Source organism: Eumetopias jubatus, unplaced genomic scaffold (assembly GCF_037043125.1).
Source record: "Eumetopias jubatus isolate StellerSeaLion01/CBP00866 unplaced genomic scaffold, mEumJub1_p1.0 scaffold_11, whole genome shotgun sequence".
Lineage (NCBI taxonomy): Eukaryota > Metazoa > Chordata > Mammalia > Carnivora > Otariidae > Eumetopias > Eumetopias jubatus.
The window spans coordinates 40,387,617-40,405,624 of record NW_028274817.1 but is presented as its reverse complement, the minus strand read 5'-3'; the positions used below and the strand labels follow the sequence as shown (position 1 = coordinate 40,405,624).

At 34.4% G+C, this 18,008-nt stretch overlaps 1 protein-coding gene across 4 annotated transcripts in view; it reads left to right on the top strand.

The window, feature by feature from the left end:
- NRK (Nik related kinase) overlaps positions 1–18,008 on the top strand; it is a 148,080-nt gene that overhangs the window by 91,595 nt on the left and 38,477 nt on the right. For all 4 annotated transcript variants that reach the window (XM_088028956.1, XM_088028958.1, XM_088028957.1 and 1 more), the window contains exons 9-16: positions 1,639–1,693; positions 6,564–6,642; positions 7,705–7,880; positions 9,107–9,170; positions 9,592–10,768; positions 12,775–12,882; positions 15,854–15,921; positions 17,891–17,985. In XM_088028956.1, the coding sequence (XP_087885082.1) occupies positions 1,639–1,693; positions 6,564–6,642; positions 7,705–7,880; positions 9,107–9,170; positions 9,592–10,768; positions 12,775–12,882; positions 15,854–15,921; positions 17,891–17,985 (1,822 nt within the window). The remainder of the gene's footprint in view (positions 1–1,638; positions 1,694–6,563; positions 6,643–7,704; positions 7,881–9,106; positions 9,171–9,591; positions 10,769–12,774; positions 12,883–15,853; positions 15,922–17,890; positions 17,986–18,008) is intronic.

Genomic DNA, 18,008 nt, shown 5'->3' with positions numbered 1-18,008 from the left:
CAGATAGTGGGAATCAAAGTTTGGAAAGGACTTTTGACTAATGTTTATTTTAAAATGATAAAAGAATAAAAAGCAGGCAACTCCTTCTTTCATGTTAAACTCTAATAAGAAATACTAGTTGCTATTCATATATGTGGTTTGATTATATGCATAAATATAATATTTTTTAAGAATTTAGACAAAGTAGACCATGGGGAATTACCTATATTTGAGGAATAATGTCTAATTCATGTTGCTTGCAACTTCTTGGGGAAAATATTATATTATGTGACTTTATATGGAAATTTAACTTCCAGGGGCAGAGAACTTTGTAAACTGAAAAATGAATGAATGTAAAGCCAATTATTAATCCCCACAGTAACTAAGCTCCAAAAAGAAAAAAATAATAATTTGATTACTCAGGATAATGGAGAAAATCCTTGTCATGGTTCACTTCCAAACCACTGAAAATCAGTGGAATAGACAAATTAACAATTCATGCTATTTATTAAAATTTCCACTGAAACTGCAATTTGGACAATATACATCTACATACACATTTCAAAAAAGCTGATGTGGAAAGAAAACTCTCCATTTGCTATAGACTGGAAAAACCACACTCACTCTTCACATCATAAGTCATCCAAACAATTCATTGTGGTTTTCGTTATGTGGAACCTAGGACTCAATACTTGAAGTTGATTAATTCAAGTCTCATCTCTTTTCCCTTTCCCTTAAATGCCCTCTGCTTGATCTGCAAGCAGATCTATTGAGAGCTTATAGTCTAGTGCTATTACAGGCTATGGAGACTATGGAAGCATAATGTTCTTTTAAGTGGCTTGCTGTAAAATCTTTTAAGTGGATGCCTTATACCTCTACAAATCTTTGCAGTCTTCCAAGGACTTTCACTTATATTAATTATTTATTTTTAATTTTCAGCCCCATGTAAATTGAAAGAAAGCTTCAACTTACACCATCACAATAATCCTTTGAAGCTAAGAAATCTATTAACTGTAGAATTCAGTTAACTTGTGTAGGAGTCATCCAGCCAGGCAGTGTACCTCCAGCCCTGTGCTCTTTTCACATTCTAAAAAACAAAGTACAGTTAATAGTGAGGATAATTTCCTTGAGCCTCTTAGAATCTAATTTCCTAGAATAACAATAATTATATTCTCAATTACTATATTCAGGGAACTGACTAAAAGTGCTTTTATATAGGTTATTTCATTTAATACTCATACCAGTGCTATGAGATGCATATCATTATTATCTCTATTTTATATAGAGTGAAACTGAGGTACAGAGAGTTAAATCATTTACCTAAGATGGCACAGCTAATACATCTGTGTGATAGGATTTATTCACAGCAAGCTCCTTTTGCTATTTCAGTTAAGGCCACAACAGCGGTACATTCAAGGTGAATTTTCCTTAGACTGAACCCTGTCCCATATCATCCTGTTGTGTAGTGCAGTTACTGGCTGATCACAAGCTCAGCTAACGTCTTCCTATAACACCAGCCTATAATGAAGCTTCATTGCAGAAAACCCATAAAATGGCTCTGGCATTGACACTCCCCCACCCAAAGACTGTTTTGAGATTCTAAATACTATCAGTTTCCCATTGTTAAATTACTTTTTGGGGTCATTTTCTCTTTTGCAGAGTGATGTGTGGTCCGTGGGAATCACTGCTATTGAAATGGCTGAGGGGGCTCCTCGTGAGTAAAAATGTTTATTTATTAAAAAGTTGGGGAAGCATGGTGTACAAATCTGCCACTTGTACCAGTCAACTTGTACTGGTCACACAGGTGCCACACTATGCCAAACTGTAAATGGTGGCCTTTTCAATGATTATCAAATGTTCTAGTCAGAATGGCCAGATATATCTATAAAGATTTTGCGCTTTTCCCTTATGATACCTTATTTTAGGCTATTGACTGTTGTTTCAATTTGGCCTCAAAGTATTTGGTACTGACAGTCCTGACTAATGAGAATCTAAAGCCATTCTAGTACATAGTGATTGGTGGAATATTTAGGTTCCAGAACATTTATAGTCACACACTGCTACTGCTTCAGAATGTGATAGTTAAGAAAGTCTTCCAGTGTGTCATTGAAATCAAACCAATCCCCTACCTTGGGAATTCAGGTCTTCTTGTTTTTGTTTTTGTTTTTGTTTTTGTTTTTGTTTTTGTTTTTGTTTTTTCATTTGAAGTCAGTCCAGCTCATCTTTGGTGCTTTCTTTGCTCCTTTTAGCCGCTCCAGTGCCCTTAATTGCTCAGAAGGCTCAATTTCCTCTTGTTTCTCCCTCATCTCCATCATTTAAATCATCCGTCAGAATCCTGTTCTCTCAGGACACTGCTTTCTGATAGAAAAGTGAAATGGAAAATGTGAACTTGGATATAAATGATTGCTAACCATCTAATGTATGACCCCCATAAGCAGAGCATATTCATTTCTTCAATATCTAAATCTAAAGATATAAATGATAAATGCATTCCTGGTATTGTTGGATGAGAAGTGAGGAAATGCCTGGAGTGTTTGCTGGAGGGCAGGCAAGTGGGGGTGGAATTTCTTTGCTTCCACCTTTCTAAGGAGGTCCTGTAGGTTCCCACGTTCCTACATGCTCTATCTCCACAATGTCCACCCAACAAACTTTATAAATTTGGGCTATCTTGGTACTGTGTTTCAAGGCCAATGGGAGTAATTTCAAGGGGTAGAAATAATGGTAACATGATTGCTAAGAATTCCCGGTGTCCCTTAGAATATCACAGAAGAGGCTTAGATTAAATCTGGGACAGATATGAAGGTCAGGCTGCTGCTGTCTCTCTTTTAGTGCCCTCCAAAACTACAAAGTATGTATGTTGGGTGAATAAAAAATTAATGATGGAAAAATTATATATACCACATATATAAAATTGAAATAAGAATGGGAAGATGCATATTATTCCTCCTCATCTCTTGAATATTTGTTTTTGTGAACATACTTAGATTATATGAGATTGATCAGCAGCTTCTCCTCCTCTTTTTCTTTCTCCTCCCCTTCCCCTCCCCTTCCTCCTCTTCTTCTTCTTCTTTCTCTTCCTCTTCCTCTTCTCTCTCTTCACAATATGGTATTGTGTATGAGTATTGATTCATGTTTTTATTTAGAATACATGATTGCATCAAGTAGTATCTATTTTTTCTGTTGTTTCTGAGTGTTCCTTACCATTTCTTTTCAAAACACTAGCTTTCTACGTTTTGCAGATTTGTATTTCCTGGTTCGTCTTTATTTTGTTTCATTTTTTTCACTCCAAAATATTAAATCATGGGAGAAAACTCACGGAAGGAGTGCAGAGGAGTTTTGCATGGAGTACACAAATGGCAAACTTCTTACAAAAGATGTGTAAGGACCAGGAGATTCTTAATTCACAATGAGAAAAAAAAATCGGACAAACATGCCTAAATGAGTAATTGGAATGCTGCAACTTTGGTCATGCGCAACTTGAAGTAGCCACACTGCTAAAATATTGGTCTTTTGCCAGCCTCCTATATTGCCTGGAGTATTAACTTTGGATGGAAATTATTGTCATTAATTTAACTGCAGAAATCCTCCAGGTTTTGATAATTATCATCTCAGAGGGGGTGGCCCTCCAAAGTGACAGTTACATGATAATTGCCTCTGAGGTCCAGATAACAAAATTTCTTTCTTTCTTGGTGAGTCTCTCCCAGAGAAGTAAAAAGAAAGGGAGAGTAACTTCTCACTGAAAGGGTGCTGTAGAGGCCGTCAGAGGAGGGAAGATCTGTACCATGCCACACCAGGACCTTCTTAAGTGCTTGTGTTCATTCTTCTTTATTTGTTTTGTTTCTTAAATTCCACATGAGTGAAATCAAATGGTGTCGGTCTTTCTCTGATTTATTTCATTTAGCATTATACCATCTATGAAATGTATTTTTAGAAGAGATTTGCTATTTCAAAGGAATGAAACTCTAATGGTGAAACATTTAGGCATGTTAGATATGGGATAAAGGGAGTGTTTACTGGCATTCCTAAAATTAGACTATATAGAAAATGTCTACTGTTTGACATACCTATGTGCTCCATTCCTTTGTGGAATTCTCATTTCCCTCAATGAAAACTTCCCTACTCTATGCTCTGACTCTTGACCCCTGGGGATGTTGTTGGTTGACTGCATGATGCTCAAATGTTAATAAATGACAATTGTTTAATATTGTACAAACCCACTTAAAATATGTTTAAAGGACAGAATCTAGTGACTGGACAGAGTAAAGGAATGAAGAGAATCAAATATGATCTTGATTATTTATTTACTTATTTATTTGAGAGAGAGCGTGTGAGAGAGAGTGTGCACGCAGATGCAAACCCATGAGTTGGGGGAGGGGGGCAGATGGGGAGAGAAAGGGAGGGGGAGAGAATCTCAAACAGACTCTGCACTGAGCCTGATGCAGGGCTCAATCTCAAGACTCTGGGATCATGACCTCAGCCAAAAAAAAGAGTTGAACCCTTAACTAACTGAGCCACCCAGGCACCCCGATCCTAATCTTTTCAGCTTGGGGATAATTCTGCCCTCAATTATAAACCTGTACGTCTGTTAATTTATACTTATGTAATTGAAAAAACATGACCTTTGAACAATTGCCTTTATATCACTCTAATGAAAGAACCCTGGGGAGTTTTTTCCTACTATTACAAGAGGCCAGTTTGGCATTGTCGTTTTTCTGGATATGTATTTTGGAGGAGAAAGGGTGACTCTAAAGAGTCATTAATATCAAATTGTCCTCACATGAATGACACACTTATGGTATTAGATAAAATTTGTTGGTGAGGATGTGGAGAAAGCGGAACCCTCTGGTACTGTTGGTGGGAATGCAAACTGGTACAGCCACTCTGGAAAACAGTATGGAGGTTCCACAAAAAGTTAAAAATAGAACTACCCTATGATCCAGTAATTGCAGTACTGTGTATTTACCAAAAAACTACAAAAACATTAATTTGAGAGGATATATGCACCCCTACATTTATTGAAGCATTATTTACAATAGCCAAATTATGGAAGTGCCCATTGATAGATGAGTGGATAAAGAAGATGTGAAATGTATATATATATACATATATATATACATATATATATTCTGTGTATATATGTGTGTGTGTGTATACATTCTGTATACACACACACACAAACACACACATGAATATTATTCAGCCATAAAAAAAGAATGAAATCTTGCCATTTGCAACAACATGAATGAGCTAGAGTATTATGCTAAGTGAAATAAGTCAGTCAGAGAAAGACAAATACCATATGATTTCACTCATATATGGAATTTAAGAAACAAGACAAACAAGCAAAGAGAGAGAGAGAGAGAAATCAAGAAGCAGACTCTTAACTATAGAGAACAGACTGATGGTTACCAGAGAGGAGGGTGGGTGGGAGGAGGGGTGAACTAGGTGATGGGGACCAAAAAGTACACTTTTCTTGATGAGCACTGAGTAATGTACATAATTGTTGAATCATTATATTGTATACCCGAAAATAATATAATACTGTGTGCTAACTATACTGGAATTAAAGTTAAAAACTTAATAAAATAAAAAAATATATATGAAGAAAAAAAATTTAAAGCATGGCTCTCCTTCGGGGATTTTTTGCACTGCCAGTTTTCTTTAATCAAAACTCAAGAGGAAATAAGTGAAGTGAGACATATTTAAATGCTTATAAGAAAGCTTATAGAAAATTCTCAGACCAACAAGGTAATGAATTTATATGGCACATAATGGAATAGGCTTTTCTTTGTATAGCTGTGTGTTTCAAAAAGTGAATGGAAGTCCTATAATTTGGCACAGACTTGAAGTGCCAGATAGTTAAAATCTTTATTATAATACCAATAGCTAATATTTATTAAGTGCCTACTCTATGCCAGACACTTACATGTAGGTTAATCGTCATGGCAACTCTTTGAAAGAATTCTTAATTTTTTTTCAGATAAAGAAACCAAGGCACAGATAGGTTAATTTGCCTGAGTCACAAAGGAAGAACTAGGATTTGAACCCAAGTGATCTTACTCTAGAGGGTGTGTTTTAATAGTTAGTTACACTATATCTACCTCTTTTCCTGGGACTGTCAGTTTCCAAAACAGATTCTTCTCATCTTTTTAGACTGCTAAATCGTTCTTTATATATTATTGTGCTTAGCTACTCATTTGGTTGACTTTTTAAGCCTATAATGACATATTTCAATTTTATAAGTATAGATACCTATAACACAAAATACAGAAGAGTGTTTGTCTCTATTTTTTGTTTACTTCTCTAGATAGAGATCACCAATCATACATTTTGAAATTTTTATCCAGTGTAGTTTATTATTAATTTGCCACACCTGTCAATGGTGAAACTTGAGGATCTTATATAATGGACTGTTTGTATGAAAATGAACTTTTCCTGTAACTACATTATTTTGTATCTATTTATTTCTTAGTGTCTATTCAACATGATATGTGAAAGAACACTGAGAATCCCCTCTGGAATGAGGAGTGTGCTCTGTTGTTACCCTTCTCATTCATTCTAAACACATCTATTTTCCTTTGCAGCCCTGTGTAACCTTCAGCCTTTGGAAGCCCTCTTTGTTATTTTGCGGGAATCTGCCCCCAAAGTCAAATCCAGTGGATGGTAAAGATGAATGACTTAATCTCCTAAACACATTAACTTGCCATTTTTTATGTAGGAAATGAGTTTTAATTAATTTCGTAGTCCTTTTTCAACATCTTTGTTGGACAGTATTTCCTAAAAACTAATACGTTAACTGGGGGGTCTTAATGATTAGTTTTCATTAAGAGCTAGCTAGCCAACTAGACATAAGTAATACCTTCCATAGTATATTATGATGACATCACTGCCCTGGAATTAATGGCATGTTCAGTTGTTTCTCCATTAATGGCATGGACCAATAGAAATCATTTGTGACATTTCTCACTGTGCCTAGATAGGCAGTCAGTGATTGTGATATACAGCTCAGTTGTTCAGCCCATTAAACTAAACATCCACAGACCTGGAGAAGAGGATTTGTTCTCCCAGGGTGTTACAGACCAACTAACTTGGGAACCCTTTATACTGAAGCTTTTTGATTGAGTGTCAGAAGCTCTTGCTTATTAGTATTTATTGCTTGCCCTGCTAGAAGTGGTGGCTGTGATTTGATTGCTGACATTTTTCCTTGTGATTCAATTTAACCCTTCCCCCAGATTCAGGCTTTCTGGACACTTCTGTTTTCATGAACCATTTTATAAGATTAGTTAGTCCTGGTGCTATTAACACCTTTTTTTTTAATCATTGCATTTACAACTATGTAGCTCAAAATGCATGTAGTCAAGTGAAACATTCAGACTTCAAAGTATGACTTCTGTGGGCTGACCAATCTAGATACATGTTCAACATATATCACATTAACCACTCCATTGCCATCCCACCAATTGACTTTTTACCATGTACATACTTCTGAACTCATTGAAGTTTCTATTACTATTTAAATGCCATTGACTCTGGCTCATCTGAGGTTTGAGTGGTATTTTATAATGTATATTGTCAAGCTGCAGGACATATGGCAGTTGAAAAGACAATTATAACTAGGCAATTCTTTCCAAAAATATGACCTGCAGAGTGGCATATGTGTGACGATGGGAGAAGATATGGCAAGCCTGAGGATGCTTTTTTATCCCTTTGACTCATTTCTTTTAGGTCTCGCAAGTTCCACAATTTCATGGAAAAGTGCATGATAAAAAATTTCCTATTTCGTCCTACTTCTGCAAACATGCTTCATCACCCTTTTGTTCGGAATATAAAAAATGAAGGACATGTTGTTGAGTCATTGAAGAAGCATCTTACAGGAATCATTAAAAAGAGACAGAAAAAAGGTTGGAATATGTCAACTTTCATTTTACTGGAATGGATATTTAGATGAGAGCTGAGTTTATTCATTTTTGTCAGGAAAAATAATATTTAAGAATTAGATTAAAAGTAAAAATTCTGAGGCCTTCCATATTTAGTTTTTCCACTAATATGCCATGTGCAGTTAATTATCTCTCCCCTGATCATCTGTATATATATGATTATAAATTGTCACCAATTACAACTGGCAAGTGTTCATATTTATAAAAACCATGAAAGCATCAAGAAGAATTTTGTGATGTGCCAATTTTATTTTAAGAAAACTCCTAACTAAAGAGATAAAATAAATAAAAAAGGTAACAAAATCTATATCTTACTGTTCTTTTTTGGTTGATAATTTAATTAACTCCAATGAGATAAATAGATTTGTAATTATCTATTGATGACTGTGAATTTTGAAGTAATTTCTGTGTACCATACTAAGTTTGTTTTATGCACTAATCTCCAAGTATAAGAAGTAATTAAAAGGACTAATTTATACAAGTAAAAGTTAGTTTCTATATATTAATGCCAAAAATGGCAGGATGGATTTTCATCAAATCCAGATTAAACTACTTAGGAAGTTTTAACTTTGTATTGTATGGCATATTCCACGTTTAAATTGGGGCTCCATGGGCAGTGTTGACAGTGGTGATATAATGGAAAAGGGGAAACTCGAAACATAGTCATTCTCAGAATAGCTACAGGATAAATTGCAGTGGAGTTTCTTCCATCTACATAACTATATGTATCCTATTTTGGAGTGAGAAGCAGCAGAATTTAATTTATTTAACCATGGGTGAAAATTCACTGGACCAGCATCACCAAAACCAGCTAGTCTCAAATGGGTGCAGGAAGACCCCATTTCTATTTGAGAATTTGCTAATTTCCAGAGTTGCAAGACTTCCAAAATATTACCTGCAGGAAAAGTCACATTTATGTGGGAATTACATAGATGTAAATACAGTTGCCCTAAACACTTTTATTTAGGAAATTCAAAAGAACACTCTTGTTTGTAAGCTTCTATATTTCAGTACAGCACAGCAGAAATGAAAGAAGCTGAACATGTTGAATGTGTTAAGTGTAAAATCCAGAATTTAGATTTTTACTTTCTCATTGGAAAGACCAATGATCCTGAAGTGAATTACAAGACTAAGGTAGATTACACTAATATCTGCTGCTTTTGCCTTGTTTTTTTCTCTTTTATAAAAAGGAATACCTCTGATCTTTGAAAGAGAAGAAGCTATTAAGGAGCAATACACCATGAGAAGATTCAGGTGTGTTAGATAAATTACAAATATAATTTGTTGTTAGCAATTTATGTAAGACAGTTGATTCTATTCTGTTGGCATTTGGCTCAGAAGAGTTTAATCCCTTCTGATACAACAAATAACAGCTCTCTCTATATTTTCAAGAGATATTTGAATGGAAATGTTGAGGAAAGATTGTTATTACTACTCAAAGAATCTTTAATTTCTGGCACTAGAATGATCAGGTAGAATATTAGATAATTAATATTGAGTATATTAGTAATACAAAGAATATTTCAGACATTACAGGAATGATTCAAAAAAATTTGCTGAAAGTATCTTTATTGCACAAAACTTCCATTTTTTAAAATAAAGGCATTTTCCCCAAGTGGCTTCACTCTACTGACAATTATTACTATATAGCAATCATTTGTATGTTTATTTCTAGAGGACCTTCTTGTACTCATGAGCTTCTGAGACTGCCAACCAGCAGTAGATGCAGACCACTTAGAGTTCTGCATGGAGAACCCTCTCAGCCAAGGTGGTTACCTGATCGAGAAGAGCCACAGGTCCAGGCACTTCAGCATCTACAGGGAGCAGCCAAGGTGTTCATGCCACTACAGGCTCAGGACAATGCACCTAGGCCTCTACAGGGGCAAGCCCAGGCACCTCAGCGACTACAAGGGGCAGCTCGGGTGTTTATGCCACTACAGGCTCAGGTTAAGGCTAAGGCATCTAGGCCCCTACAGATGCAGATTAAGGCACCTCCACGACTACGGAGGGCAGCCTGGATGCTCATGCCACTACAAGCTCAGGTTAAGGTACCTAAGCCTCTACAGGTACAGGCCCAGGTACCAAAAGAGCAGCAGGTTCAAGCTGCTCAGGCCCAGCCCCAGACATCAGAAGAGCCACAAGATCTGGACCAGGTACCAGAGGAATTTCAGGGGCAAGATCATGTACCTGAACAACAACAAAGGCAGGGTCAGGCCCCTGAACAACAGCAGAGGCAGAACCAGGTACCTGAACAGCAGCTGGAGCAGAACCAGGTACCTGAACAGCCAGAGGTACAGGAACAGGCTGCTGAGCCTACACAGGCAGAGAATGAGTCAGAGGAACCTGAGGCATTACGAGTACATGCCCAGGTGTTCCTGCCCCTACTGTCACAGAACCACCATGTGCTGTTGCCACTACATTTGGATACTCAGGTACTCATTCCAGTAGAGGGGCAAACTGAAGGGTCACTTCAAGCACAGGCCTGGGCACTAGAGCCCCCACAGGCAGTTGGCTCAGTTCAAGAACTGATAGAGGGACTATCAAGAGACTTACTTCGAGCACCAAACTCACATAACTCAAAGCCACTTGGTCCACTGCAAACCTTGATGGAAAACCTGTCTTCAAACATGTTTTACTCTCAACCAGAACAGGCACAGAAGAAAAAATCGAAAGTTTCTAGTCTAAGGCAGGCATTGGCAAAAAGATTATCACCAAAGAGGTTCCGGGCAAAGTTATCAAGGAGACCTGAAGAGTTTGAGCTCTCAGATTTAGAAGCCTGCAGGCAAAGGCGCCAGCGCAGATGGGAGGATATCTTTAATCAGCATGAGGAAGAATTGAGACAAGTTGCAAATGTAAGAGTTTCTGATATTTTTACTGAATCAAATATGCAGAGAAAACATGCTAGTACATGCTCATGTTTCCCTCTGTTAAGACCAAATGAAATAAATATTCCTTATGTGCCAGAGAAGATTAATTTGATAATTTGTACTTCAAATAAGTTATCTTAAAATTTACAGATAATTATGACTAAATTTGAAAAAGAAAAATTGGCTTGGATGATCCAGGTAATTGCTTAATATCTTTGTAGAGATGTAGCTTTAATTATTAACTAATAAAGGGACACCATAACGACATTTAAAATTACTATTTTGGATCTTTGAAAATTACTGTCATAGTTCCAAGTTTCAAATATAACTCATTAAAAATAAACACAGAAAACAACTTTGGTTTTGCTCCCCAACCTCTAAGTTAATTTGTCTTTCTTCCGATAGAATGCTGAACTGTGCTATTTAAGTGAATTATACTATTTTTTTTTTAATTTCAGGATGTTTAAATCAAAGTTAAAATGAAACAGAACAGCAGTTTACAAAACATTTTGTATTTACCATATGTATCACTTGTCTCACTAATTTTCCACCATTTTACATAATTAATCAATGAAATCTCTGCATAGAACATGACACAAGTTACAGATTCATCTCTGGACTCTTTTGAAATGCAATATGTTAATATCATTATCTTATTTGCAAATAGTCAAAACTTCATTCTTTCAAATTCTCTAATATAAGTGAATATAATTTGGTTGGTGTTGATGAATTCAATCTGGCAGATCTAATCTGACAATGAAGGGTTTGTGGGCTTTATAAGCAAATTAATGAGGTCAATAGGATTAGGAGAGCACTTGTTTTCTAATACTTCACAACATCCGTTTACATAAAGGAATCCTAAATTAAACCCTGGTATCAACATCAGTTCATCTAATAATAATTAATGTAGTAATTATAAATGTATCTTGTCTGAATGTCTGGATAAGTGAATCTTTTGGCTTGTCCATTGAGCCAATTAAACTAATGTTATTTCCCTAACACGTTTAACAAGCAACGAAAGGCCCAAAAGGGGAAATGGGTGTCTACTCTCAATAAAGGGGGAGATAGGAAGAGAAAGAAACCATATAGAGAAGTGGAGGTATGAGTCTAGAATGGTGATATTTGCCTGAAATTAAGGCATCTAAAATGCTAGTGACTAATTTCAATGAGGACTAGTAACAATTAAATCTAATGGGTTTTGCATTTATGAAAGAGACTTGTATGCATCCTTGCAAGACTCATAGCTTTGCTAGCATGACATATACTTATTGTCATTTGGTGTTTTAAATGTACATGTGAGAAGCCATTCTAAACTGGAAGAAAAAGTCAGTAAATAATATTTACCAATCCCATGACTCTAGGATCTTGTACAGGCATTCATATCTTTGTATGTGATTTTTAAAGAAAATATAAAAAATTGATACTAACTCAAAGTCATGGATCTTTTGAATTGCCTAAAGATTTGTTAGCATTTAGAGATGTATGTGAATTCTTCAACTAACCAAAGAAAAAACTCATTTTCATTACTCTCTGTGAATTGAAGAAATAATACTGATTGGCTTCAATGTGAAAACAGAAACTTTCCTAAATTCCTAGAGCTCAGTTAGTGAGAAATATTTGCACTGCTGTATTATAGATCTTCCACTGCACAGGAGGACCGAGCTTCATAGTTATAATTGCCTACTAAATGTGACAGTTTGGGGTTATGAGTTAAGCTTTAAACCAGATATTCTTAACCTGGGTCTAATAGATTAGCTGCAGGTGTTCAGTGATCCCCCTGAAAATATATGCAGACATGTGTGTCTATATGCAGTTAGAATCTCCTCAGATTCTAAAGGGAATCCAGAACCAAAACCTATTAGAATCTACTGGTTTAAATCAATTTTAATATTTGAAAATTATTCTAAGTTGTACATTGTGAAGATAAAGTTGCTCCTATCATTTGCTTTTTAACAACAATTAAAATATTTATTATCCTTTTTGTTTCAAAGGACAAAGAAGATGAATCATCAGACAATGATGAAGTATTTCATTCAATTCAAGCTGAAGTCCAAATAGAACCATTGCAACCATACGTTCCAAATTCTAAAGGAAATGAGGTAAGTTTCTCAGTATGAGTTGCTGTGACATTAATAAGTGCCTAGAACAGTGGTTCTTAAACTTTTTGGTCTCAGGGTATCTTTATACTCTTAAACATTGAAGACCCCAAAAACTTTTGTTTATGTGGATTGTGTCATTCAATATTTAATGAATTAGACATTAAAATAAAACATTTTAAATATTTATTAATTCATTTAAAAGTAAATAAAAGTATTACATGTGAACATAAGAAACAAAGTTTTAATAAAAAATAAGTATTTTACATTTTACTTAATGGAAAACAACTGGATTCTCATATCTGCTTCTGCATTCAATTTGTTGCCATATGTTTAGTTTGAAGTATATGAGTAAAACTGGCTTCTCACATATAAGTAGCTGGAAAGGGAGGATTTTCATAGCTTTTTCAGATAATTGTGGATATTCTTTGATAATACACCAAAACTACAGAAGTGGAATTTAAAACCCTATCAGTGAAATTTTGCATATTCAGAAATATTAAAATCCATTGTTCTATTGTATACTATGAATAGATGTTTTGCTCATGCACAATTTTGTATCTTCATACATTGGTTAGTTGGAAAACATTGGTTCAATGTGTATGTAGATCTTTCCAAATATTTACACATTTCATTATACAACATCAATAAACAGCATTTATTAATGTCACCAATTTCATCAGAAAAATGACTGAGTATTGATAAGTCAAGTGCATGGTGACAGATAATAAATTTAAAATTTTAATTTTCACTTCAAAGCTCAATTTTATCATTGCTAACAAATAACATCAGTTGTTTTTTTCCTTGAATTGACAGGCTAACTTCATTGATTTTAAATAAAATGCCTGCCAAATACCCAAGTTGAATAATCATAGTTTGTCTTGTCAGTCATTCTTTTAAGTAAAAATGTTGCCAATAAAACCTTGGGTAGTTCAGCTTGTAACACAATCACACATACCTTTTCCCTTGATTGTTCTGGGATGTAGTTTATGACAGGTTCTGGGTCATTTAATATGTGATTTTTTTTTTATATTCATATGAATAATCAAGTCAGTCCTCATGTCTAGGTTGACTTCTGTTTTCATGACTATATTAACAGCATTTAGCTTAGGGTATTGGTGAGGCCCAAGTTGCAGTTTCAATTCCCATGTGGACAAGGTATTATCATCATAGCCAGCATTCTTAACAGCTAGCCACCTAAAAATTTTTTGGTCACTAAGGATGAGCAGGTTGCTGGGTGAAGAACTCAGAAATTCTTGCCTTACTAATAGTGGGTCAGGAGTCTCATTGTTGTCCTTACTCAGCACAAGGGCCCTAGATCACTATATTTCTTTCTTCTAGATGCTTCAGAGTAGGCCACTATGATGACTTTCATGGACAATTATCCTTTTTAAAATATGTTACTTCTGATACTAGCAGTCCTCTGAAGTAAATAACAGAGTATTGCTTTATAAATACTAACCACTGGCAGAAGGAACATAAGCTGGATTGTATTATTTAATTACAAGAGGCCTTATGTCTCTCTCTCTCTGCCTTATTAAATTATGACTTTCCTCCTACTCTCAGATAATAATTATTACCTTAAACATATGTTTTTAAGCAGTAAATATAATGAGTTGTGCCTGATTGGTTTAGAATGCATCATTTGCCTTATATATACTATTCTTACTAATCATCTTCCCATTTTTTGGACCAAATACAGCCAATTCATATCAGGTATTAGCTTTTCTTATTTTTGGCCTTTTCTGAGTAATCCTGGTCTCTGGTTTACTAATGTCAATAAACTTTCTGAGACCAGTTTCATAAACCAAGAGGCCTAGACGGGGTCAATATGATGCCAGGTATCTGAATCAAATGTGGAAAAAGTCAGATGCTTATCATGCATACTGCCAAACATCTGGTTACATTTGGAAGCGTTCATTTGCAAAACATGTGAACAATTAACAACATTTTTTGTTTCCTACCCATCTGTGTGATAGAGTTTAAAGACAACCTTAATAAGTCACTACATAGAGAGAAATAGTGTAGTAAGGTTAGTGTAGTTTCTAGAAACTATAGAGTGACTTTATCACATGAAAATGCTAGATTTTTAAAAAATGTAACATGTTTAGTTTTTCTTTCTAAGGAATCTACTGTGGCTGCCTCATTGAATGTCAAAATAGCCTATTTTTTGGTTAGCTAAAAGCTATTTTAAGTAGAAACCTAATGATATAAAACTAAATGAGGCAAGGTAATACTACATGGTCCTATCTACTAATGTTGGCAGAAAATAAATCTGCCCCACTGACAGATGCTGGCTCATTTTATGTGATCTTAAGTATTTTTCTATATTAGATGAATGAATAATTATTAGAAACCAAATTAATTCATTTAGAATTGAAAAAGTATTGGAACACTGATTATGACATTACAGTCCAATTGTAAAGTTTCTGGAAGGTGGGACACTTCTGACACTTGAGAGATTTTAATGATGTGTTGTATGTGTGTTACAACTTTTGAAAATCTAGGGTTAACTTAAAAGGGTAAGTGAGTGAGAAGTTTGAGCTTAAATTCTGAGAAATTTGGACTTGACATAAAAGTAATATGAAAACATAGAAAGCATTAAATTAGCAGTTGAGGGACTTACATTCTGATTATAAATATTCTTTAACTTGATGTAAAATTCTTAGAAAAGTGATTTTTCCTCTCCGAGGTACAGATTCCTCAAAAATAAAATTAGAGTGTTTGATTATATAATCTCCAGAATCTGTTATTATACTAAAATTCAAGAATACCATGAGAAATTATGGTTAAGCAGTTCTAATGTTATACTATAAGTAATTATGAAAATACAATCTAGTTATGAAAATCAGATTTCATAAGTTGGATTTTTAGTAAACTATCTTTATATGAAGAAAGGAATTTTTCCCATGACTTAATACTTCAAAAGAATTTATGATAAAATATTTTACCAAAGTATTTCATTGTCTTTAAGGTCCAAGAAAGATCTACTTCAGTGCCTTACAATGAGGATTGTGAACACCATGTCAAGTTCTCTTCAAAGTATGTTTCTCTGATTACTATATTCAAATTACTCACGATTTACTATTACATGGAATATTAAAGCATATTTATTTGGCACTAAGTTTTGTGTAAAGTGAAAACTAAAATATTAATGAAAACATCATCACTAGTGATATTGTCAGCCTGTATTTAAAATGTTAACTGCAGTAATTCATTAACTAGATCTTTCATATTTGGACATACTGTAGTCTTAGTATCATTTAGTTTAATAATTTGCTGATAAGATCCACAATTTAATAAAAGAAATGTCAATGAATTCTTTGACAGATTTCAATTGGTACTTTATAATAAAAAGATGTGAAACTTCATATGTATCATGTACTTCAATTATACATCTTATCATGTAGTACATCATGAATATCATGTACTTGTACTACATGTTAAAATACACACACAATTCCTAACTTCAGAAGCTGATGCTATGGAATGGGCAAGCTTGAAATGACCTATGGGAAAAATCAAATCTAAAACTCAGTATTATATTAATGATATTTTATCCTGGTAACTATATTTTTTATCTCTGTAATATTGGTGATCTTCAGTAATTTTCAAAGATCATATTTCATATTTTAGATGTTATGTGCAAAGTGTTATATTTGAAAGCTAAATAAATTTGTTTATTTATTTATTTAAAGATTTATTTTAGAGAGAAAGAAAGAGCACAAGCAGGAGAGGCAGAGGCAGAGGGAGAGAGAATCTGAAGCAGACTCCATGCTGAGCACAGAGCCTAATGTGGAGCTCAGTCTCACAACACTGAGATCACAACCTGGGCCAAAACCAAGAGTTGGACCCTTAACTGATTGTGCCACCCAGGTGCCCCTGAAAGCTAAATTTTAATGTAGATTTTCCTTGAAAATCATACCCCTTCCAACTCCAGATTATAATGGAGAGAATTTAGCCTATATTCATTCACTCAGTCATTCACTAAATATTTATTGAGCACCTGCTATAGTCAAGATACTGAACAGTGTGGTCAGATTGCATAGAGTTGATGGTATGTAGTATGTATATTACTACCTCATTATTATATAAAGCCCTATATATTTATGTCTTTAGATTTAACGTGTGTGCAAAAATCTTGGAAAATTAGAAAGCAAGATTAGGAACTTTTGCTTTCTCTGCATTCAGTGAATAAGTTGTCATGGCCCTTCTGACCATAAAGTGAGAAAACTTTTTAATTTTATGCATCTTTTTGGTATCATGGGATGTCTTTAATAAAATCCAATACATAAAAATTAATATTGCTGTTAAATTAGAATTGGCTATTCCCATTATAAAAAGAGTTTTGAATTTATGAATAGCAAATATATTAAGTCTTTCCTGAAATTTAGGGTCATAGAAAAGTCTCTTCTCTGTTCTAGGCTTAGATCAATAACCAAAGCCCTTCCTATATAGAAATTCCAAAGTGACATAAAATTCAGCAGCACAGGTCCAAAATAGCTTTCTAAATATTCCCTGAATTTGAATATTAAAAATTAAACTGTTCCATTTGTATGTCCACCCATCTATCTAAATCAGGAATAGGATATTAAAAAATGCAAATGCCAAATCAGGATGATAATAGTGGAATATTTGACATAACAGTAACAGCTTCTTGTTAAAATCCTCACATAGACTATTATGTTTATCACTGTGTTACTAGGTATATAATAATGTCTGAATATTACCTTAAAGAAAGGTTATTGAATTTTTAGAATTTAAATATGATATGTGAAGGAAATATATACTATATGGAAACATTTTATTTATATTTTGGAAATCGTTTCTCTGTTCTAGATAAAATAGCACATTTGAGGAAAAATGGAAATTTGAAAATATTAAGCTCTGCTTCTTTTTAGTTTGATATATACCCTATACCTAAAACTTTTTTGTTGGTCTTGATTTTGAGTTGTATATTCCTTTTATGAATATTAGGACATGGCATATGCTTTTCTGTCTTTTCATTTAGTGTTCCTCAGCGGTCTGTTTTGGAACAAGCTCAGAAGCCCATTGACATCAGACAAAGGAGTTCGCAAAATCCTCAAAATTGCCCAGCAGCATCAGGTGATTCAAAGCGCAGAGTTTAA